Source organism: Kogia breviceps, chromosome 3, assembly GCF_026419965.1.
Source record: "Kogia breviceps isolate mKogBre1 chromosome 3, mKogBre1 haplotype 1, whole genome shotgun sequence".
NCBI lineage: Eukaryota > Metazoa > Chordata > Mammalia > Artiodactyla > Physeteridae > Kogia > Kogia breviceps.
This window is the reverse complement of record NC_081312.1, coordinates 28,043,299-28,067,207: the sequence shown is the minus strand read 5'-3', so window position 1 is coordinate 28,067,207 and position 23,909 is coordinate 28,043,299. Positions and strand designations below refer to the sequence as shown.

At 52.9% G+C, this 23,909-nt stretch overlaps 1 protein-coding gene across 3 annotated transcripts in view; it reads right to left on the bottom strand.

The window, feature by feature from the left end:
• Nucleotides 1-23,909, bottom strand: part of LTBP2 (latent transforming growth factor beta binding protein 2) — a 98,309-nt gene that overhangs the window by 16,771 nt on the left and 57,629 nt on the right. For all 3 annotated transcript variants that reach the window (XM_059055759.2, XM_067028087.1, XM_067028088.1), the window contains exons 9-18: nucleotides 16,960-17,034; nucleotides 15,432-15,554; nucleotides 13,622-13,786; nucleotides 13,148-13,363; nucleotides 12,024-12,043; nucleotides 10,805-10,844; nucleotides 9,783-9,896; nucleotides 7,545-7,673; nucleotides 6,701-6,829; nucleotides 1,803-1,922 (exon numbers count right to left, since the gene is read on the bottom strand). In XM_059055759.2, the coding sequence (XP_058911742.1) occupies nucleotides 1,803-1,922; nucleotides 6,701-6,829; nucleotides 7,545-7,673; nucleotides 9,783-9,896; nucleotides 10,805-10,844; nucleotides 12,024-12,043; nucleotides 13,148-13,363; nucleotides 13,622-13,786; nucleotides 15,432-15,554; nucleotides 16,960-17,034 (1,131 nt within the window). The remainder of the gene's footprint in view (nucleotides 1-1,802; nucleotides 1,923-6,700; nucleotides 6,830-7,544; nucleotides 7,674-9,782; nucleotides 9,897-10,804; nucleotides 10,845-12,023; nucleotides 12,044-13,147; nucleotides 13,364-13,621; nucleotides 13,787-15,431; nucleotides 15,555-16,959; nucleotides 17,035-23,909) is intronic.

Below are 23,909 nucleotides of genomic sequence, written 5' to 3'. Positions count from 1 at the left end.
TGGAGACGCCATCGAGACTTCGGATGGGCTGCTGTCCAGACCACTCGGGCCTTTACCAGAGACTTTGAGTTTAAGAGGGGAGAGTGGTTTCTTAGTTGGAAGAAGAAGAAAGAAGGAGAGGAAATTCACTGGGCTCTCGGGGTGATGGGCTGGGTCTGTGGTTATGGATGGAAACCTGGAGAAGTGTGCAGGCTACATCCGTTTTTCTCTCAGCAGACTCAGAGTGTCTGCCCCGGGCCGGGAACTCAGCCTGACCTCCCAGCCGAGGTGTGTGTCTGGAACCTTTCCTCCGGAAGGGAAGGGGACAATACAGCTGCACGGACTCGGGCGTTGAGGGGAGATTAGCCGTGAGAGAGAACGGGTCCTCAGACAGTAATGCTGCTCCCTACTTGCTGAGGGGCTGCATGTGCACTTTGTATGTGGCAAGTTATTCAGTCCTCACAAGAGCCCCTAAGATGGGCATTATGGTTTCCATTTTCAGACACTGAGACAAGAGCCAAACCCAGGTCTGTCTCCACCAGAGCCTGTGCTCTTACATAGACTGGTTAGCATAAATTTGATATTTTTAATGTCCTGGTATTTTTCTTAGTTCATTTCCTTTAGTTTTGCTTTACTTTTTAACAAAGTCTAATGCCAAATTAATAATGTTCGATGCTTAAATGAGGCACTCTATCAGATCCCTAGCACAGCACCTGGCACATAGCAGGCACACATCAAATGCTAACTCCCTTCACTCTCCCTGCTCCTGGAACATGCCAGGCTGTCTGTCCCCAGTAAGCTAGTGAGGTTAAGGGAAGTGGGTTCAGGCTTTGATCATAAGTGGGCCTGAGTTTAAACAGGGAGGCATTGAGAGGGGAAAGGAACGCGCCAGGGATGCAGACAGAGCATTGTCTGTCCTACACCCTTAGTGACCTCTCCCCTTTGCCAAGACCTGCCAGGGCTCTGGACTCTGCTTCTGTGGTAGTGGCATTGGGAAGGGGGTGGGCTCCCTTCACTAGAGACACAAGCTCATCTCTCACCTCTAGGACCCTCTGAATCCTGGCCCGGGGAAACCTGGAGGCAGGGAGGCATCTGGGCCTAACCTTGGATCTAGGGCAGGACTTCTTTCCAGAGGGAGCCTGGATTCCCCCTCACCCCTTCCTGTCTCAGCCAGTCTTGGGAGCACATGACCCAGGCCTATTGCAAGCATCTGAGACCCCCAGCCTGGCAGGGGGGTGGAAGTGGCAGGGATATCAGGGGCTGACATGATGGTGGCAGGTTCAAGCCAGTCTGGGAGGACATCAGTTGGCAATGACACAGCCAACTTATGGCAGGGCCTGGGAAAGGGGGCCAGGATGAGAGCTCATTTGTTCATTTATTCCACTAGCATTTGTTGGGGTGTCCAACACATGGACATTTGCCAGGTGTCCGTGCATGGTCATCTAAGGATATGGCCCAGGTCTGAGGAGCTCACAGCCTTAAAGCTTTAGCAAGTAGGCCAAGCCCAAGGCCCCAGGCACCTTCCAGGTAGATCAACCTTCCCTCTGCCGCATGACTCAAGGTGAGGGGCAGATGTGCACGGAGGGGTGCTCCCGGGATCTCATGTACATAAGTTACTGTGCTCCATGCTGCCGGGACAGACAGGATGTCAAAATCCCACTGAGGGGACAGAAGGGCTCCAGAATCCACAGATAGGTCTCTCTGTGAGCAGGACGGGGCTCGGCATCAAGGGGCCCAGTCGGGGATAAGCTGGAAGGGGAGCAGGTGGCGGGCAGTGCCCGGGGAGGGACCAGGAGAGGGTGGAGCGGCACCCCGTTCCTTACCTTGGCAATGTCCCTTCCTGACCATCACGTAGCCCTGGTCACACTCGCAGTGGTAGGAACCCTCCGTGTTGGTGCACCGCCCCCCGCTGCACACCTCAGGCTGCTCACACTCGTCTACGTCTGTGAATACACAGAAAAGTCCTGAGTTGGGGCCAGCCCTGCAGGGGGTCCTGGGACATGCATTCAGAGGCCAAGGCCAAGGACACCCATGCTGAGGCCCAGGCAGGGAAGGCATCCTTGCTGCAGCCATGAATGGCAGGGTCTGAGACTGACCTCGCTCAGGCCCCTGCAAACTCCTGAGTTCCTTTCTCCTGGAGGGGACGGCTACTTTGGGGGCCCATGGGGACTCTCACAGCTGTCTCCTTACCCCAGTGCAAGGGCTGGTCTTGAGGTCAGGTGGCTGTGCCTATGGCACTATCTGAGGAAGCCAACGAAGTCCCCCTCTTGACCCCAATAAATCCCCCAGAAGTCTGCTCCTAGAGCTCCTAGGGGCCTTCCTAAAGGTTAGGGATTGGAATTCCCCGGCGGTCCAGTGGTTAGGACCAGGATGGCGCTTTCACTGCCAGGGGCCCTGGTTCAATCCCTGGTCAGGGGAACTAAGATCCCACAAGCCACGTGGCATGCTCCACACCGCCCCCCCAAAAATAAGGTTAGGGATTAAGCAGCCAGTGAGAGACAGCATCTAGGGCAGCTGTGGATCTGTCCATTTGGTTTCTGCCATTGTCCCAAAGCATAATGGTGCCCTGTGATGGCTTGAAAGCCGAAGCCTGGTCATGCCCCTCCCCTGCTGGGTTCCCTGCTGCCCAGCCTGCCTCACAAGGCCTCACCCCAGCCTTGCTGTGTATGCTGATCCCCACTGGTCCAGCCTCCAAGCCTTTGTTCACACAAATGCCTCTGCTTGGTTTGATGGCCAGCAGAGCCCTACTCCCATTCCAAGGATGGGTTCAGGGCTTCCCTGGTGGTGCAGTGGTTAAGAATCCGCCTGCCAATGCAGTGGACACGGGTTCAGTCCCTGGTCCGGGAAGATGCCACATGCCACAGAGCAACTAAGCCCGTGCGCCACAACTACTGAGCCTGCGTGCCACAACTACTGAAGCCTGCGTGCCTAGAGCCCCTGCTCCGCAACAAGAGAAGCCACTGCAATGAGAAGCCCGTGCACCGCAACGAAGAGTAGCCCCCCTGCTCGCCGCAACTAGAGAAAGCCCACGCGCAGCAACGAAGACCCAATGCAGCCAAAAATAAAGTAAATAGAATAAAGATAAATTAAAAAAAAAAAAAAGGGTGTGTTCAATTTATCAACTCTAGGTCACTCTGGCCACTCCCCATTCCCCGCCCCCGACATTCAAAATTAACGGAGGACTCACCCTTGCCCCAACCCGTAGCAATGGTTCAAACACTTCACAGAGGCTTTATGCAGATGAAATGAGATAATCCAGGTAAAGGGCTTAGCACAGTGCCTTCCTGACACAAGGTGAGCACTGAAGAAATGTTAGCTATTATTATTTTTATTCTAGCATTAAACCTCCTCTATAAAATCCAAGCTCCTCAGCCTGGCATGTGAGACCTTTTGTGACCTAGCCCCACCTGGTTCTCTCACCTTGGTTGCTTCTTCCCACATGCCTCCTTCTTTTTCTTTTATGGTCAAAATTTTAATGTCAAAAACGTATAAATGTTTGGTATGAGTCCACATACAATTCAGTTTTTGGTGTGAAGTTCTTTGGCCGCAAGAAAAAACACTTGGTTTACTTCACTAATAGGAATATCTCTTAATGCTGAGATGGCCTCTTCTTGGTATTTCTTCTGCTGTTGATTTCTGGCATAGTTATCTGTGATTGCGTGAATGGAGTTGAGTGGAGAGGTACTCATCACGTTTATCCCAAATAAGAGCACATATAGTAATCACATGATTACTACAGTAAGGAGGAGGTACACGGGCAATACAACTGCTCGATATTTTTGAGGCCAATAGGATAAGCCTAAGGAGTTTAGCCTAAGGAGCTTCTGCACGTGCTGTTCCCTTGCCTGGAGCGGCTTCCCACCCACCAGCTTGGCTGTTTCCTTCTCATCTCTCAGTGAGGTTGCCGTCGCCCCTCCAACCCATATGGCCCTTCCCAGGGCTCCCTTAGGAATCAGCCCTTATATTGAATAGTAACTGCTTTTTTTTCTCCCTGACTGCTGAGAATGTGCCTTATTATCCTAGTGTCCTTAGTACCTAGCCCAGACCCCCCAAAAGTACTTATTACGTGAATGGAATAATAAGCATTTGTTTACAGACATGAGCAATACTTCATGACACTTTAGTGCACAGTGGAGTCACTGGCAGATGGTATAAAATGTACACTCCCAGGCCCACGTCCAGAGATTCTGATGCAGCAGTACTGGGCGGGCCCAGGAACCTCCATTTTAATAACTCTCCGGGCAATTCTGAAATAACTGGTCCTTCCTTTGGGAAGCTAAAGAGAACAGGATAAAGGACCCACAAACTGGTAGGGCCAGGATGACTGCCTGATAAATAAGCCTGGGGAAACTGACTTGTTCTGTGGAGAAAAATGGCAATGGAAAAGACCCAATCTTGACACCCATGCAAGGATGGACTCCAGATGGATTAAAACATGTCGTGAAAGGCAAAGCTGTAACTTTAATGAAAGAAGGTGTAAGAGAATATCTTTGTGAATTAAGAGTGGGGAAGGACTTGTTAAATAAAGCTCCCAAAGCATAAAAAATAAGGCAAAAAGGTAAATTTCAATACATCAGAATTAATGATTTCTGTTAAAAAAAGGACATGTGGATAAGGTCCATGGACAGAGGAGAAGGTGGAAGAGTTGTCATATCTAAACCCAGGCAAGTATCTGGAATCTATAAGGAACTCCTGAAGAGCCACAAGAAAAAGCAGCAAAGACCACTGGAAAAGACAGCAAAAGATAAGAACAAGAAATTTCTAGGTAAGGAAACCCAAAGGCTCATATACGAAAAGATGCTCATAGGTACTAGTAAAGTAAATGTTATTTTAAATATTTAATATTCAAATAATTTATCTTAATCAATTGTTTAGATTTCAATTCTAGAAATTGTAATGCCTTCTATTAATTAATTAATTATATAAATTAATGAAATTATTTATAAATAAGAATCAAGTAAATATTTAAAATAAGGGGATATTGTTTTACCAGAGCAGCAAACTTTAGAAAGTGGATGTTATCCTGGATGAGGCCTCATCACACCGCAGCCAAACCCCACCGGGAGAAGCTCTGACAGCTGACCTTGACCTTCCTGCTTCCTCCCCCAGGTGTCGGGTTGGCAGAGACATACAGACACCCAGGCTGGCACGAGGCAGGACCCTCTGTCTGGGCCAGTCCTGGCGACACCCTTCCCTGTAGCAGCCACTGCTTGGCCCAGGCCAGCATCGCGGGCCGGGCCTGCAGGGAGCAGTGCCTCTGGCCCACAACACTTGCCAAGGCTGCGAAGCCCAGAGAAGCCCCTCGTTCCCGGCCTCCGCCGTTGATAACTCCAGACTGTTCTGAGCACTGCTGCCTGAGTCATCTCCCCGAAAGCTGGCTGACCGCATCGCCGCCCTCTGCTTACAGACCTCTATTGGCTGCCACTGTCTGCGGGACAGCGACCAAGCACTTCAGCCTGGCGCTCAAGATACTTTCGCAAACTGGCGTCGGCTCCTGACACTTCCTCTGCATACCCTGCGCTCCCATCACACTGGATTTGTCACTATTCCCAGAGCACGCCAGGCTTGTGCATTGCTCTGCCCTCTGCAGAAATGGTTCCCTTTCCCTGAAATACCCTCTGCTCCCTCCTTTCCTTCACCGTGTGTGTAAGGGAAGGTGTTGGAATCAAACCATGTTTGGGGGCCAGGGTGACTTTGATTCTGTTTCCAGCTCTGCCACGGCTCTAGGTGTGAGGTCTCTGGGTGGTTCAATTTACCTCTCTGAGCCTCAGTTTGCTAAACTGGAAAATGGGGACAAGGATTTGTGCTGCATGGGGTTGGGATGATGAGCTTCATAAATAAAGGGCTTAGGACGGTGCTGCCATATGAGAAGTGCTCATCAAATAGTAGCTGTTATTATTCTGTCCCCGCTCAAACACCCCTTTGGGAAACCTTCCCACATTCCTCCATACAGAACCAGTGCTTCCTCATCAAACAGTGCCACCATTCACACCTTACTCGTTGCAGTAACCCTAGAACTCACACAGCGCCCAGGCCAGAACCAGCAATGTGAGCCCCAAGAACAGCAGTGTCATTCTCTAGGTGAAGGATTCCAACTGGGTTATGAATCTTACGGCACTGCTCGGAAAGCGCTGCGTCCTATTCTCTGTAGTTCATAAAAAAGTATGTGGAGTGTTTCGTGTGCGGTATAAATGCCACAGATTAAAGGGCCTTTGCTGGAAGCATCTTTGTCCAGCGGCCCCGTGCAGAGCTTCCCAGGGACGCTTAAAGCCTTGCAGACATTTCCCAGCAAAGGCAAGCCTGCTCCCAAGGCTGCCCGGAGTCCCAGTTGGTGTCCTCACGGGTCACCCTCTTTGTCCACTAGGAAGGAAGCTCCTTGTCACTCAGGATTTGGGGACCTGGCTTTTCGTCTTCATCTCCAGCCATGTTCCCCAGACCCCTCCCACTCTTGGCTCCAGTCACAGTTCCTTGGAGCGTTGGTGAATGTTGCTGCCTTTCAGATTCCTACTCCTCCATCTGGTCTCAGCGACCTCAGCCTCAGTGCAGGGTCTGCTTCCTCCCAGGTCCAGGTTAGAGCCCTGCTCTTGGTTCCTGCGGCCCCCGTACCCGCCATGCTCTGCAGCTCTGTCATTGGGTGCTGTGAATGCCTGGATCCTCTTCCACCCCAACACTACCTGTGGGGTCCTGTGCCCCTCCCAGGGGCAAAGGTGGCTCACCTTACCTTGGCATTCCTGTGTGGCCCCCGAGGTGGCCAGCGTGTAGCCAGGGTAGCAGAAGCAGGAGTAGGAGCCCACGTGGTTGACACAGCGCCCCCTCCCCTTGCAGGGGTCCCCCAGACACTCATCGTCGTCTGAGCGGAGGGAGGTGAGAAGGACAGTCAGGGAGGGCTTCCTTTGGGAACCTGCCAGCAACCTGCCATGCTAAGGACTGGACAAGGAATGGTGCTGTGGGGCAAGGAGGGGATGAAGGAGCAGAGGAGGCTGGGGAGTTGAAAAATCTCTAAGGCTGAGGGCCATGAAGTCGGCTCATTGGGCCCATTCAAGAACCAAGGGCCTGGGCCAGTGGCCCCACACCTCCTCCCTGCCCCGTGTCCCCCTCCCCCAGTGGCCCAGTGATAACTTCCTTTCTCCTTCAAGGCACAGTGGATGTGTCTCCCTTGTATAAAAATATTGGGGGAGCGGATTAGGCCCACACTGGATGATTTATGTGTTATGCCTCCGAACCTCTCTCCCAGGGATGGCCGTGGCTTCAGTCTGCTATGCAGACAGCAAGGTGGCCAGTTTGAGGGGTGGACTGATCTCAGAGCTGAAGGCTCCAAGTACCAGTCAGGGGACCCTGGGGTGGCTTCCCATTCTCCTGAAGTCCTGGGGACTCATCAGACGGTGCTCCCAGAGACCGGTCTCCCCAAGGTTAAGGTTAGCTTTGTCCACAGGGACTGCTCTCCTCAGTCCATCTACCACACAGCACTGCTGGGACTTTCGGCTGCCTGGACTCTGGACTGTCCTCCAGCCCTGCCTCCACCCACCCCAGCCACTGAAGTGAGCCCAGGCTGCCCACGTGGATACCTGTGCAGTAGGCCTGGCTGGGGTGCAGCCGGTAGCCGGGGCTGCAGATGCATCTGTATCCATCAGGGAGGTTCACACAGGTTCCCGGGCCACAGATGTTGGTGGCTCCAGCAGCACATCTGTCAATGCCTGTGGATGACGGAGCAAAGCAGAGGTTATGGCGGGGTGCAGATGGGTGAAGGTAGTGGAGTGGGGTGGGGGCAGGGCACATGGGACTCAGAGGACCACAGAAGCCTCACCCCAGCCTTAGCTGGGCCCTCCCACATCCACCTATAGCATGGTCTGTGTAAGAACCCATGTCACCTCCTCCCAGGGCCCCGAGCCCTACCAGGATGAAGCTTGCAGCACTGCATATCTCTGACCGAGACCCAGGGGCTTCCAGTAACCTGTGTCCCGTGTCCCAGCAAAGGGGCTCCCCTGCTGAGGCCTCCAGCCTGACCTCACCCTGAATAGGGGGACAGCTCTCATCCACAGTGAGCGCTTCCCTTCCCTGGCAACTCCTGACCAGTTTTTCCTAGGCAGACAGACAGATCTGATGAGGGGGGTCTTGGGACAACTGCCAGGGGAAGCGGGGAGAGGTGGGCACAGGCTCACTGAGCAGGTCCTCGAGTGCCACGTTGAGACAGGCCTGTAAGCAAGGGGGTCATGGGAGGTGGGGTGTGATCAGAACCGTCTCAGAAAGACCACGCATCTTGCATTCCATCTTGTTCAGAAAGGCAGCAAGATGGCAAATGGACTGGGTTGGGAGGGGAGGCACAGAGGGCCCCTAGAAACCTGTTGAAATGAATTAAACAAGGACTGCCTTGGGTGGTGGTAATGGGTAAAAATGGGAGATGGAAACTGAATTCAGAAACAGTTTGGAGACTCGCCAGGACTCAGGGCTGAGGCTGCATAGAGAGTAAGAAATTATAGGTCTTTTGAACTGTGTCCATAATACCAGAAAAGTACCTGGCACTTAAAACATGCCGAATGAACAAATGACTGAATGAATGAGTGATGCTCTCGCTCCGGGTCTCAGCTGGAAGCCCACACACCCAGGCTCCCAGCCGTGCCCCACAGCACTGAGGGAACCCCAGAGACCCAAGGAAATGGGTCAGGATGTGGCCTGTGGTGGTGCATAGCGGGGCTTCACAGCGTTTGCTAAATTGGACTGAACTGAACGTGCACACCGGCCTGTTTGTCGGGCTACCCTGCCCCTGGCCTGGCTCCAAGTTCGTGTCAGCCTGGGGGCTCAGGAGGACCTCCAGCCAGGTTCTAAATGTCCTCCCAGGGGGTGAGGTTGGGGGATGGCAAGGGGGAAGGGAGATCAGGCGAAAGTCTATAGATCATGGGAGGGATTCTGTCCCCACATAGCTGGATCCCCAGCTGAGCCCCTTAACCCAGCTCATCTTGCCTGCCGAGTGGAGGGGGGCCGAGGACACTCCTTGGAGCAGCGCACTGAGCTCAGAGAAGAGGGGTCCTGGGAGAGGGCAGCAGGGACGCCCTGGTTCAGGCCTAGGAAGGCCAAGCTCCCAGACCCACCCACACTCTCTGGACTGTTCCACCAACCTGCAAGTTCACTCCCTTTACTGGAGGAGATCTGGAAATACCCCTCACCCCAAGGTGACCTCAGTCTGTGAGGTTACAAGCAGCAAGGCCCTGATGAGGACACTCGTGGGAACACGCACACGAGCACACACACTTGAGCAGGGAACAGCTGCAGCAACACCGGCCCTGTTTCTCTTGAACCAAGTCCCCAGACAACGAGCCTTTGACGAGGGTGCATTCCAGAGCAAGGTGGATGTACTGGGGATCTCCCCCATACCACCCCCCAACCACCGCAGTGCCCAGAGCCTGGGGAACGCAGGCTCCAGGGCAGCTAAACAACTTTGAGAAATAGAACCATTTTCCTTCCCTAAAGTCGACCCTCCCTGTGGGCAGGAGGCTGCTCACCGCTGGGGTACTCTGCTGACTCAGGGTCAACAGCCTGGAAGAGCCGGTCTCCGGAGGCCCCATGTGCTCGCCTTCCTTGAGAAGGCCCCGTGGATTCTCCTGGAAGGCACCCCTTCTCTTTCTCCTGCCTGGCTTGACCGGTGCCCCAGACAGGACTCCCCCAATCACTAGGGGCACCCTGTGCTCTCTGCGGAATGCAGCCGGGGCCATTGAACCCGGCGGGAGTTCACTGCACACTGTGCATCTGGTGGGAGAGCCCTGGAGTTGGCTCTGGCCGCCCACACCTCATGGGGCTGCTGCAGGTACCTGTCGGGGCCGGGGTCACCAGCACATCGGTGGGGGCGGTCACTTGCTCTTCTTCCCGGGCCTCTGGGATCCCCTGTCCAGGCAGTGGCGGTGTTGGTCTTCCTACGGCATCTCCTGCGGAGGGGAGAGGGGCGGGGGGAGCGAGTGGGCCTCAACCCCTTGGCTGCCCACTTTCCCACCCCATGGATGACATTCTCTCCAGAGATGCAGTGCCCTGCCCTCCTCCCTGCCATCTGGCTGAGAGAACCAGGGGTGGAGCCTAGGGTGGGTCATCCCCCCTGCCTCTCAGTCTCCTGAAACTTAACCTGGCCCCAAACAGAGTCAGAGAATCCGAGAGCCCCGACGGGGGGCTCAGAGCACATCTGGTCTCCCTGCTGCTCCACTCCGCAGGGAAGGAGGTGGAGGCTCCTGGGAATGGCCACTTGTCTGAGGCCGCTAGCTTGTTGGGGATGGAGCCGAAGCCCGGGTCTCCTGACTCCTACTTCAGCACTCTCCTTCTGTCTGCAGAGTCCTTTACAGTTTACAGAGCTCTGCCTCGACCACCGGTGTCTCATCTGCCTTAAGAGGCAGGCATTAGTGTCCACGTCATAGTAGAGGAAGCTGAAGCCGACTTCTGAACAGTGCACGGTCCCCAGCCCCAGCGACCGGCAAGCTGGGCTCTGTGGAGCTCTAACCATTTCCTGAGGGAAGACGGGCTGGGGGCAGGGCTCTGGGTACCTGACCCAGCCCTGCTGCAGCCAGCCCTTCCTCTTTGGTCTTGTTTATTCTCTGAGCAGCACCATGAAGGGCAGAAAAAGAGCTGTGGCTGGGGAGGTATTTGTAAGGCATTGCGGTGCCTTTCACGGACCTATAACACCTTCGGTATACAGAGCTCCCAGGAGAAGCGTTCACATGTCACATCATCCACAACCTCGTCTGATTTGAGCCTGTGCACCAGCTCCCGTGTACTATCTCCACTCCTAGATTAAGGTCTCTCCTTCCCTCCCTTTGTTTGCTGGGCACCACTAGGAGAAGGCACTCACCTGGGACCCAGGCAGATAGCTGGGTAACACTGGTTGTGACCTGCACAGAAACGGGAGGAGGTCACTGTTGGCTTCCCTGTCACCCCCATGATGTGCTTCCTTCCTCCACACTCACCCCTGCCTCCAGGCTCCCCATCCAACTAACTCCCTCGTTCAGTCTTTCATTCATTCCAGGTGTTGATGAGTTCTTACTACACCCTGGCATTCTGCTAGGCACTTTATGTCTACTGTCTTAATGAATCTTCTCAACTATCCTCTGGTAGAAGGCTGTGATGATCACATGAGCCGATGTACGTAATGTGCCAGCTCAGGGTTACAGCAACAAGTATCGTATCAGTGCTAAGATCTCCACGTCTCAGATAGAGCAACAGAAGCTTTAGAGGTTAACCAGTCTACCGAGGGTCACAGGGCCAGTGTGGTGAAGCTGGGACCCCGGGCCACACCTGGCGTCCCTCACCATAGCCCATGGACAGAGGTAGATGAGCTGTGGGGAGCAGGGGGTGGCAGAGGGCCAGGAGCATGGCTGGGGCTGTGAGGACACGGAAGAACTTTGGTCTGGGAGGACAACGCATGCTTCTCCAGGGAGAGAAGAAGCTCCCTGGGGAAACAATATTTGGGGAGAGTCAGGGATGCAGGTTGGAGGGGCAAGGGATAGGGTAGGGATTGGCGGACTGATGAGGGAAGAAGCAGCTTCACTCTTCTGGAATGTTTTTCTAGGAGGACACTCAGTTCTTTACAGGGAAATCCTGGGCTCAGGAGAGGGGGTGGGCTCCCCCTTTCTCAATGAAGTGGTTTGAGGCTATTCACAGCTCTGCTTCTACTTGCCCACGAGCCCCTCACAGAGGAGATCTGAGACCTTAAGCAAGTCAGACTCAGAAAGTGCTGGATCCGGAATTTATCTGCAACTAGTTCTAGACCTCATCTGCTGTGATGAAAGCCTGAGTGACAGCCAGGCTGTTGGGGGGCCCAGACCTTCCTGAGTGAGAGTACTTGCACAGCAGCTGCTGGAAAAACAGGAGCTGTTGTTATTACATCCTTTAGGGTAAAACTGGGTCTTTGGATCAACTCTCCCACCGTGGCTTCTCTGCAAGTAAAATCCTACGTACACTCCATCTTTCTCCCCTCCCTCCCTCACAGGACGCTGCCCTGCGGCCTCAGTGCTACCAGGTCGTGCTCTCTGCTACCCTTGCGCGACTTGCTGGTGGGAGGACTCGCTTACCTGGCCAGCCTGAGAGTCACCTGGGAAGGAAAGGTGAGAGTGTAAGCTCAGGGAGGAGGGTCTGGCTGCCTTCTCCCTCCCACCCACGGCCAGGGCTGGTTCAGTCCATGACCTCCTGACCTTGTCTGCAGCAGGCTCAGTGGTAGAGAGAGCTCAGACTCTTCTTACCTGCCTCTGCCCCTGCCACCCTTCTGGCACTGGCCAGCCCAGATCCCAGAATCCCAGGTCTGGAAGGCCTACAAAGCGGTCAGTTGGTGAGAGGAAACCTCTGGGGTTCCTTTGATGGCCCCAGTGACAGGAGTCCCACCCTCTCCGGGCCAGTCCACCCCACGGGTGGACTGCCACCCCATCCTTGCTGTAACCCTCCTTGCACTGCCACCTCCTCCCTCCCGACCACATCGGGTCACTCCGTCCCTGACCCAGGCTACAGGCCAGGGCAACAGTTCTAGGAAGGGGACGAGTTGCTCCTGGCCCGGTCAGTGTCTGGTTACCATGATGACTGGGGCTCTGCCTTACTTCCGTGTCTGTCTGTTCCCAATTCCTGGAGCACTTTGGCCATCACTTAGTTCCCCTGGTCCTAATATGTCCTTGGCCTCCTGCACTCTGTGCTACCAGTAACCCGGGCTTGCCTTCTGCATGGTTTCCCAGGGCACCTTCCAGGGGTGCCTCGAGCCCAGTCTCTTTCCAGCCCCGCACCTCCTGGGCCCAAGGCGATTGAGCTGGAGCCAGTGCTCTGACTCTAAGGCCACGGGAGGGGATCTAAAGCCCCCAGATTCCCCAGGATCCACCTGCCGACTCTTCAGGCTTGGCAGCAAGCCCCAGCCCCAGAAGCTGCATGGCCGGGGGCAAGGGATGGAAAGGCCTGGTCAGCTGGAGTGGAGGATGTGGTGGACCTCCCCCACCCCCACCAGCAGCTCCCTGGGACATGGGTACCTCTTGACCCTATATGGGAGAAAGAGGAGGTGAGGGCAGGCCATGAGAGCAGGTTCCCAGGGCTGTGCTGCTGCTCTGAACTCCTTTTTCTAAGGCCCCAGAGATGGAATGCTATGGGTCCAGTGGCTCTTTGAGGTGCTGTAACCCGAGGGCAGGGGGAATCTCTCAGGCATCTTCCCCAACCCAGATACCTTTGTCAGGGGTGGTCCCGGCCTCCAGCCAGGTGCCGGTGGCCTCCCGGAGCGGCTGCCTCTCTGCTGGCCTGGGCAGGGTCGCATCGCTCTTCTTTCCCTGCTCCCTCGAGGCCCTTGTCAGTTCCTCCTCCTCGGCTTTCCTCATGGACAGGCGGATGTCTGAGCTTGAGTAGGTGTAGCCGTGGCCGGCAGGGCAGATCTCCCTGAAGGCCTCTGAAAGTTCAACAGTCAGAGGACAAAAGCTGAGGGATGCTGTTGCCGCAGGAACACAGGGCCCTCCTTTCCCTGCCTTTTGAGGGACAGGGCAATTGTGGCAGCAAGGAGGGAGGGGCCCCAGGTTGGCTTAAGGAGTTGAACAGGAAGGAAAATTAAGAGTCTTCTGGCCTGACGTTAGGTCAGGTAGGGGAAACTGGCCACTGGCTTGGAGGAAGCCCTTCGGTGGCTGGGGCTGAGATGGGGACAGAGGGTTACCTGTGCCAGGCACGGGGCACTTCTCACACTTGCTGCCCCAGGCTTTGCCCACTCGGCTGCAGCAGCATATCTGCTTGGTGATCCGCTGGGCCAAAGGCAGGGTGCAGGTGCTGGGCCCCAGCAACCGGTAGCACAGCCCCTGCTGCATGGAGATGGCCTTGTCCGCTGCAACAGACACGGCAGGTGGGGATGGGCAGGTGGCCAGCGGGAGGGGAAAGGCAGTGGGTGGAGGAGTGGCCGGCCACGTGCGTGCAGATTGGCTTGGCCCGCATCTCAGTGTAGAAGTTGGGGCCCTGAAGATGCTCACAGAACACTAGGAAGAGTAGCTGCAGGAATGCTTTTAGCGCCTCCTCACGTTATCTGTTTGAGGGGACCCTTGACTCTCACCCTCACGTGGGGAAGCTAAGAGCAGGAAGTGGGGATGTCTCTGCTTGGCTGCAGATTCTGAGTCTATACGTGTTTACACAAGCCCATCTTGGGGAGCACGAGGGAGGAGCAGGGTGCTCTGAGGGCCACAGTCTCCCGGGGGAGCTGAGGCGAGGTGAGGACCACACAGGCCTGACGGGGAGCTTTGCGGACCAGGCCCTGTCTTGGTCGTCTTTGCAGCCCAGACACCCTGGGCAATGTCTGGTGCATGTAGATACTCAGTAAATGCTCGCTAGATTGATGGCTGGCTGGCTGGATCCATGAATCAAAATCCCATGGACCGCAGTGAGTGTGAGCCACGCTGGGTTTAGAAAATAACAACACCAAGGGCCATCTCTGCCTCCTTGCATGAAGGGTCTCTTTCCAGAACCAATAAATAAGTCACCATGAACTCTTCGTGAGAGGGGCCAGATGGGTTCTCCCCATTCTGGGTCCCCTCGTTCTCTGCTGTCCCTTTAAGGCTCTTGCTATCTAAGGCTCTTACTGTCTCCTCGCCCTGGGGATGCTGGGTCCAGCCTTTCCCTCACATGGGTGTTCCCTCTGGGTGGTGCTGGAGTCTGTTCATCTCGTGGCCTCCCCAGACCCAGTACCTGGCGGTTCACAGACTGAGGGCTTGGCTGGCCACAGGGAACTCTGCTGAGCCTCGGCTGGCCCACCCGACCTGGGTGGCTACTTTGCAGGGGCCAAGTCGGGACTGGTTTTATTCAGTACTGGTCAGGCCTCCCTGGTCTGGCTGTGCTGTCAGCTCTGCCGTGGGGGGTGGCGGGTGGAGGGGGGCACTGCCAGCCTGGGCCTCTCCCCGCTGGAAACCACAGAGGTCACTGGAAACAGCTGCCTGGGTGTTCACACATGCACACACATGGACACGATGCTGATACGACTAGTGACACGTACGTGCTCATGGGCACACGGGGACCGCAGGATTACGGAAAGGCCCCGGGGCCGGCAGCAGGGCCGCTCCTGCTATGGGCAGGCTCCTTAAGAAAGGTCTGCAGTGAAAGGACCAGGCTGCTAAGCTCAGGCACTGGAAGAGGCAGCCACAGCTCAGCCAGACATCACAGCAGGGGCAACACACGTCCTCCCAAAGCAGATGAGGCAACAGATGGGACAGTAATGATGAGAGAAAAGACGGAGTAGGTAGAAAATCCCAAACTGCAAAGCCCTCGAAGAAATACATAAAGAAAACAGAGAAGCAGTGACTGTCTCCGTCCCAGCAGGATGGGGGAATCAGGTTTGGTACTTGGGGCCCAGTTCCAAGTGGGGGAGCAGCCCCTGGACCCTGCGATAGGGTCTAGGGGCATTTCTGCTCTCAGTCTGGCCCGTGGACCTTGAGGGTCCCATCTTGCCTCTCAGCATCCCCACCCGGGGTCCCGCCTGCACTCACACACACAGCGACTCCTGGACGGATCCAGCAGGAGGCCGGGTCTGCAGGTGCACAGGTAGCTGCCCCTGGTGTTCACGCAATCCGAGTCCTCGCACAGGCCCAGGGTCAGGCACTCGTTGATATCTGCAGGGTTGGCGGAGATGAGCAAGCGCCCCCCGACCCAGGCCTGATGGAGGGGAGGGGTCGGGGCAGAGTTCTCCTACGATTCTCCAAATAGAAGGACAGCAATAAGAGAGCTGCCATTTACTAAGTGTGACCCCTCTCCCTGGGCCTCAGTTTCTCATTTGTAAAGTGGGGATAATAATAGTAATGACGACGTAGTCCTGCTAGGGGGATAAAATGAGATAAAAATTGCAAATCGCTGGGTCCAGGAACTGGTAATAATGGTCATAATATTAAGAGCTAATGTTTATTAAGTGCCTCGTGCCGGGTAGTATGCCGGGTGGTTTGCATATGATACCTTATTTAATTCTCACAGTTTTATCAGGTAGGTCCACACGGCCTCACTTTATAACAGAGGAAACTGAGGCTCCAGGAGTAACTTGCCCAAAGTCACTCAACTAGTAAGCAGCATCCTGGGAAGTAACAGCGGGAGTAGATGAGGGGAGGGTTTGAGTTGGAGGGTGGAGAACAGGCTGCCCAGTCCCTCCTATTCGGTCTTCCTTGAGAGACCCTGAAGCATCTCTGCGGGACCCAAGATCAGGGACCATGTCCACAGTGAGAAGCTGCAGGATGGAGGGACCCCGGCAAGGAAGAGGAGGCGGGAGGATGGAGGCAGGTGCTGGGAGGTGGCGCAGAGGTTTAAGAGGGCAGGGGAAATCACAGTGTTCACACTCTGAGCGCCAAGAAGCCAGGGGCCCTCTTAGCGATGGCACCTTTGCTGGTGATCGTGAGCATGGAAGATTTGTGATGGCCACCCACCTCCAGTGCCAGGAGACAACACATGGCAGCCCAGTGTCATCAGAGCTGCCTACTCCTTCACAGGCTTTGGGGAAATTGGCACTGAGTACAGGAATAAAGGGGCTGCAGGATGACTCAGCTTGGGCACCAGGGGGAACTACTGCTTAGCAGGATGTTCTATTGGGAAGAGTCCATAGTGCTCCCCACCAACTCAGGCTGACTTGATCTCCCACCCTGGAGTCAAAAGTCTTCCCATTCCAGGGAGAGCAGCCCAGGAGGTGAGTCGATGTGCGGGGACCGTGGGGCCCCTTGAGATACAGCACAACGCAGCCCTACAGAGAGGCGCAAACCCAGATCTGGGTGGGGGAGGGTAGAGATGGGGAGGAGGGGAGGGCTTGGCTCCCAGGCCCTTTCTCAGCTTGCACTATCACTATCCTCTGACTTCCATGGGCCCCTGGAAGCAGCAGCCCCCATAGGTCCCCCAAGCTGGGGCTTGGAGGTCCCCAGTGGAGACCACTCAGACAGTGGCAGCTGCTCCTTCTGTCTGGGGATGTGGGTGTCTCCCCGCATCATCAAGCCTCTGTTATTTCTGCTCGCCAAGCCCAGCCCTGTCCCTGGTCATTCTTACCTTGGCAGTGAGTGAGGTTCAGTCTCTTGTACCCCTGGGGACACTCCAGCTGGCCATTTTCAATCACTGGGGAGGCTAAGGATTGAAGATACAGACAGGTTTCACTGGAGCGCCCTTGGGCTCCTCTGTCACCCATGCTGGGAAGTGGGGTACAGTCTGGATGTCCAGCCCACTCTGCAGCTGTGAGGCCCCATCCCCCCACGCCATTGCCCTGGGTAGCTGCACCTCCTTAGCCCTGGCTCTCACCAGGCTACTCTCAGCCCACCTTGCTATTACTAAAAATGATACCTAGTGACTATATATCTTGTATATATTGTTATAATAATATAGTCATATAGTTATTAGATACAGTATATATTATATCAATGTTATACAATATAACATGTGATTGAACAAATTTGTGTTTTTTTTTTTACTTTTTGTTTTTGAAGTAATTATGGTTTTGCAGGAAGTTGCAAAAAATAGTACAGTGAGGTCCTGTGCATCCATCACCCACTTTCTCCCAATGGCTGCATCTTACACAACTCTAGTTGTTTTGTTAGTTTTTAAACATCTGAATATGACAGTTCACAGTGTGGTTCTAAGTGCAGTTTATTCTGATACTTGGTTTGAATGCCACCCTAGCTGACAAAGCCCCCCGATCCTGGAAGAGGCTCACCATCGATTGCACTTATAAATCCATGATATCCATTCACTCACATTCACCAACCTTGGGATGCTGTTGTTAAAATTTGGTTAGTAGATTTTCATGTTCCTGGAGGTCAGTTAGTTGTTTTTACAAATTCAAAAAGAGTTAGAAAATGCCAGTTCTTGAGTTTTTCAAGGATGCAAGTGGAGAGGATTTATAGCAGCAAATCACAGGGTGATGGAACTTTTTCCAAACATTCATTTTCAAAAGGCTCTGTCCCACCACAACTTCCTTGAAAAGCAGCCCTGCTTAAAGTTTATAACAAAACTGGGCAGTGGTCTGAGTCCAGATGGGCTAATAAGGCAATAACTGTCAGCATTTTGGTGCTGATACATGTCCTATCTTGATTTCACACCGTTTCTCTTACTTTAAAGACACAGAGAGAGAGAGAGAGAGAAAGTGTGCTTAAAAACAAAAACAAACAAAGAAACAAAAACAACTGACATTCAGTAAAAACAGGGAAAACATCTCCACTACTTTGGAGGGACAGACTCGTATGTCAACCTCCAAAGAAGTGCTTTGAAGGTGTTTTTTTTTGAAGATGTTTTTTCTTGAAAAGCGCTAGCAGGTAGTATACTATTGACAGCTACCTGTGATCACAGAAAAAGGCAGCAAATGTGGAACACCCATCTTTTTGTTTAAAAAAAATGAAGAAGAACTGCTCTTTCAGTTTGATGATTCCTTTGCCAAGACATAGCCGGTAATTCTCAAGGAGCACAGGCTTTTCCACAGACACTATTCCAATATGAAGCTCCGTAAAGATACCTTTATACTTTAAAGGTCTTGTTTTATAAAGTTAACCGCATGATGACTTCCTGTGACAGCTTGTCTTCTCCCAGCTTTGACTTCTTTCTGGCAATACCTTGCCTATGAAAGGTATGGGGAGGGGACTTTCCAGTTAGCATTCCCCAGCTCCACTGCCTTGCTGGTCCTAACATCAGCCACTGTACTCATAGAGTTATTGGGTAAACCTTATTTTTATTCAAGAAGTCATTTACTGTTGAGAATATAGGTCTTCTATCTTCTATATAGGTTCAACCTTTAGTGGCTAACACAATAGATAGTTCTTTATATATTTTATTGCTGAAATAGATTCTTGCAAATACCAAGAGACATGTTAATAATACCTATACCTTCATCCAGTTATACAGCAAAATGTGAGTGTCTCAGTGTTTTAAAATGTTTTCTTTTTTTTTTTGATCCTTTTTTTTTTTTTTGGAACATTTATTTGTTTATTTATTTGGCTGCATCGGGTCTTAGTTGGGGCACATGGGATCTTCGTTGCCATGTGCAAGATATTCATTGTGGCATGCAGGATCTTTAGTTGTGGCATTCATGCGGGATCCAGTTCCCCGCCCAGGGATCGAACCTGGGCCCCCTGCATTGGAAGTGGAGTCTTAGCCACTGGACCACCAGGGAAGTTCCTAAAACGTTTTTCTAATCGAGATAGCTTTTACTCTATCATTAGCTGTTATCTCTGGGCACATTATACACTGAAGGCAAGGTCTGGTATTAACAATAGTAGATATAAGCTGTATCTTATATAGACTTCTTGATCATTTGACTCCTGGGGTCCATTTTGGGTCCCATCTGAGAGGTCATCATTATTTTTACCTTGGAATATGGCCGATTACGTGTCAGAGGAGAAGGGTCAGCATTGCATTTTTAAAGGATCGCTTAGGATTATTCATATTATTTTATTTTACTTATTAATTTTTTAAAGAGGATTTAAAATAAATTAATAAATTTATTTATTTATTTTTGGCTGCATTGGATCTTTGTTGCCGCGTGCGGGCCTTCTTTAGTTGTGGCGAGCGGGGGCTACTCTTCGTTGCGGTGTGTGGGCTTCTCATTACGGTGGCTTCTCTTGTTGTGGAGCACAGTTTCCAGGCGCACAGCCTCAGGAGTTGTGGCTTGCTGGCTCTGGAGCGCAGGCTCAGTAGTTGTGGTGCACGGGCTTAGTTGCTCCGCAGCATGTGGGATCTTCCCGGACCAGGGCTCGAACCCGTGTCCCCTGCATTGGCAGGTGGATTCTTAACCACTGAGCCACCAGGGAAGCCCCGCATGATCTTTTAAATCCTGTTTCTCTGCAAGAATTTTTTAGAGTCATTTCTCCATTTGGTGAGGGCTGCTTCAGTTAAAACTAGACAACCTACCTGAAAAACCCCACCAACAGAGCATTGTCGTGCATTACATGTTGTGATACCAAAGACAAACATGAGAAGGTGCCGTGTCTCCCTGGAAGCCCCACACTTCCCTGAGGACACTTGCAACAGTCTGACATAGAGATCAAGTGAGGACATAAATTAGTAAAGCTTAATTTTTTTTTAAGCTCAAAGAACTGTACATTGAAGTTGTAATTTTTTTTTTTTTTTTTTGCCACGGATGTTCTTCCACATGGGGACTAGGCTTCAGCCTAAAAGGCCGCTGTGTGGCGATAAGTGAGTATTCTGAAAATGCTGGCACCGAGGAAAAGGATGGGGTGAGGCCAGGAAATGTGAGCGCCTGGCCTGAGGCCTGGTGGCATGAACTGAAGACAGGGAGGAAGAAAGAAAGAGGGGAAGTTGTATGGAGAAACTCAGAAAGCAAGCTGATTAGATGCAGGAGCAGAAGGCGGGAAGGAATATCTTGAGGCTGATGCCAGGGGCTGGGAGAACTGAGACAAGGGGACATCTGGACAGGGCTTGGGAAGCCTGAGGCCTTTGGTGCCTATTGTCCTGTCTGTTTCTCCTGTCTGTTTCCTGTCTGTTTCATGGGTTAGGAAGGAAGGGGAAGCTCAGAGGGGGCGGAGTTGGGGTTGCAACCAAGCTTCTGGCTGCAGAAGGGCGCATCCTTCCTACAACCCAGAGAGGAAGGGAGGGGTAACCAGGAGGCCAGGGCAGCAAGGTGGTGCCAGGAGGGAGGAGGTAGGCAGAAGGACCTTGCTTCTTTACGGAGCAGGAGAGGGGTGGCAGAGAGCTGGGATCACAGTTAGGCTGGGAACCAGCCGTGGCACCTGCGGGGTACCCCGAGAAGCTGAGCAATGTGTGAACTGAGAGTAGCGGGGCTCATCCGTTAGTCTGGAAACGTGCGCTTTTTCTAGAAAGTGATTTCCTCCTGAGAGGACTCTGCCTTCTCACTGGCCTGAAGAGAAATTGTCGCCTGGACAGCCCATGGTGAGGGCAGGCTTTTAGAGAGAAAGAAGTGTCAAAGTCAGCGTTCCTCGTGAGACACCCATTTTTGCCAGCACCCCGCGCCCCACCCACCCCGAGCCAGGGCCCTCAGCGCCCTTCCTCAAACCTCACAGAGGCCTCCTATAGGGGGCTGGATCCCAGCTTCTGTAAGACCAAGTGCAGCAGCCAATCCAGAAAAATCTGCTTATATCTCTTTGGGGGAAAGAAAGTCGAAGTTGAGATGACCACATGGAAGGGAGAACCCTTGGCTTGGGGTGAGAACTCAGCACCCACCCACGGCTCTGGGTGAGATTTCGGCAGTGATGGGGGAGGGCGGGTATCATCCGGCACACCTCTCAAGTGCTCCCAGCACACGTAGGCCTTCCCTTGCTGTAATGCTTAATGGACTGTGCTGTGTCTGCCTCTTTGCTTGTCCATCTCCCCTGCTAGCGCATAGCTCTGTGAGGACAGGGACCTTGCCTTCTTTGTCATTGCTATGTCTCTGGAGTCAAGCACAGCACATGGAATAGTACAGGCAATCAAAAGGGAATGAGTAACAATAGCAGACACTGAAATAGCTCATACTATGGGCCAGGTCCTATTATAAAGGCTTTACAGGTAATAACTTATTTAATCCTCATAACAGGCCTTGGAGATACTTACTAATATTATCCCCATTTTACAGATGAGCAAACTGATGTACAGAGAGGTTAGGAAACATGCCCAAGGTCACCCAGCTGGTGGATTGAGCTGGGATTATACATCTGCTTCCAGAGGATAAATTCTGAACGATTCCTCTCTACTGCCTACAAATAAATAAATGAACGAATGAATTCATGACGAGCCTTAGGAGTTGTCTAGGCCAAGAATCTTAGGGTCCAGAGGTCACAGGGAGATGCCTGCCCAGCAGGAAGCATATCACCCTTCTTGGGAACTCCTCCTCTCCCTTTTTTAAAACAAGGGATCAGGAGAGTGAGTGGGGAAAAAAGGGAAGGGACACCCAGAAGGAGGTCAGAAGAAGTAATCAGATGCTGGGCAAATGCTCCGTAATGTGTACAACCAAAGCATCATGTAGAATCGGTGAAGGAAATAGTGAAGAACCTGTACTCCTCCCATAGCCCCTCAGCCAAATCAAGGATAAATCAAGGGTCAGAGAGGAGAGAACTTGTGGATCTGGAAAAAGAGAGTGGCTGATCTGGGATTCCTGTGGGTGCTTCACAGAGGCTCTTGGGAAGTGATCTTGCAGCTTGGACTTTGACCTGAGAAGCCAAAGCAGCTGCTGAGGGGTCAGCTGGACTCAACCTCAACTCCAAGGAGTCTGAACATCACCAAATGCCTGTGAAGCATGTAGGGCAGACATGCATGACTCTCCTAGTCAGGAAACCTGGGCCATGCGGGCCTGGAACTCAGGTCTTCTGGCCCCGGCCCCCAGCCCTGTCCACTCACTGCTGCACCTTGGTTGCTCACAGATGGGGAAGGAAGCAGAGGGTCCTCTGGCTGCAGCCTGCCCCCACCCTGCTGATTCTCACCCTTGGCTGCTGGAATTTCCAAGGAGGCCTCAACAAGAGCAAACAGATTGCTGGAGACAGTTTTGGCCCTGACTCCAAGACAGAGCTCGGGGAGGAGATGGTGGAGACATGTGTCTGGCCACAGGGCTGTTTACAAGCCACGCTGATTTCAATCTGTGATGACAGATGGCTGCAGCAGGGAGATGTGGAGGGTCCCTTGCCACACACCCTTCTGCCCAGAGAACAGATCACACACACACACACACACACACACACACACACACACACACACTCTGGACGAGGCTAAGTTTGATGCACAGGGGCACGTGAGCAGGCTGGAGCTGAACCCTTGATCTGCAAACTTCAGGTGGGTAAGCTGAAAAGAAACTGACTCCCCAGGAGCGGTGGAAAGAGTGTGGGTGCTGGGGCAGCCCGACTAACATCTAATTCCTGGCTCCACTCTGACTAGCCGTGTGACCTGGGCACATTTCTTAACCTCCTTTGGTCTTAAATTTTTCACCTGTAGAAGTGGGGACAGAAACTCAGTTCGTGAGTTGTTGTGAAGATTAACTTTACTGAAACAGCCAATGTGAGACTGAAACTAGCATAATGCCTGGAACGGTTCCTGTAGATGTTCCTCAAGCCTCCCTCCCTCCCTTCCTTCCTTCCTTCCAGAAACACAGTTTTGAGGAAAGCAAGCTGGCCTGCTGCCCCTCACTGGCTGGAGACACTTGGGCAAAGTTACTCTCTGAGCCTTGGTTTTCTTATCAGCGAAATGGGGATGACTTTTCCTATCTCAGAGGGTTATTGTGAACACTAAACAGGCATGCAAAACGCTGAGCACAATGCTTGTCACATATTGGTAATTATAATAATGTCCATTATTCCAGATTTTTTCCTCCTTGGTGAAGTCCTAATGGATCCCGCAATGATTGTGGAAATGCCACCCAAAGACAGGCTCTGACTGCTTCCTTGGGAGGCTCCGGAGCCAGAGTGGGTGTCTTGAAAACCATGAACAGTGAGGTGGAGACACTCCCGCCACCCTAACCCTATCCCTCCCAGGGCTCTCCAGGCCAGAGATGCCACGTGTCAGTGACACCCCCTGCTAGGGTAGGGAGGGTGCTAACGTGAGCTGAGGCACAATTCCCAGGAGGCTTCGAGTCCCTTGGAAGCTCTCAGAACAACCCCGAGCCAAAGTATCACGGCTTTTATCAGCCCAACAACTGGAATTCTGAAAATCTCATTTCTTTAGGGCAGGAGACTGGGCGTCTGACCCTGAGTTACAGAGAACAGGAGCCCCACCCCGGCACAGCCGTTCCCCCAGCCGGGGTCCTCTAGCTCAGTGAATGCCTAAACCAAGAAGCAGAGGAAGGGGATTACAGAGCAATTAGAAGCAGGGCTCTGGGGTCACATAGACCTGGAGTTTCAGGCCCAATTTCCTCATCTGTAAAATGAAAATAGTAACACCCACCTAGAGATGTTGTTAGGATGCAACGAAAGGAGAATGAACTTAGTGTGGTGCTTGGCGCCTATTACATCCTCTGAGTAAAGGGCTGCTAATGAGGACATGATGAGAGCGATGCTACCGTGACTCGCCCTAGG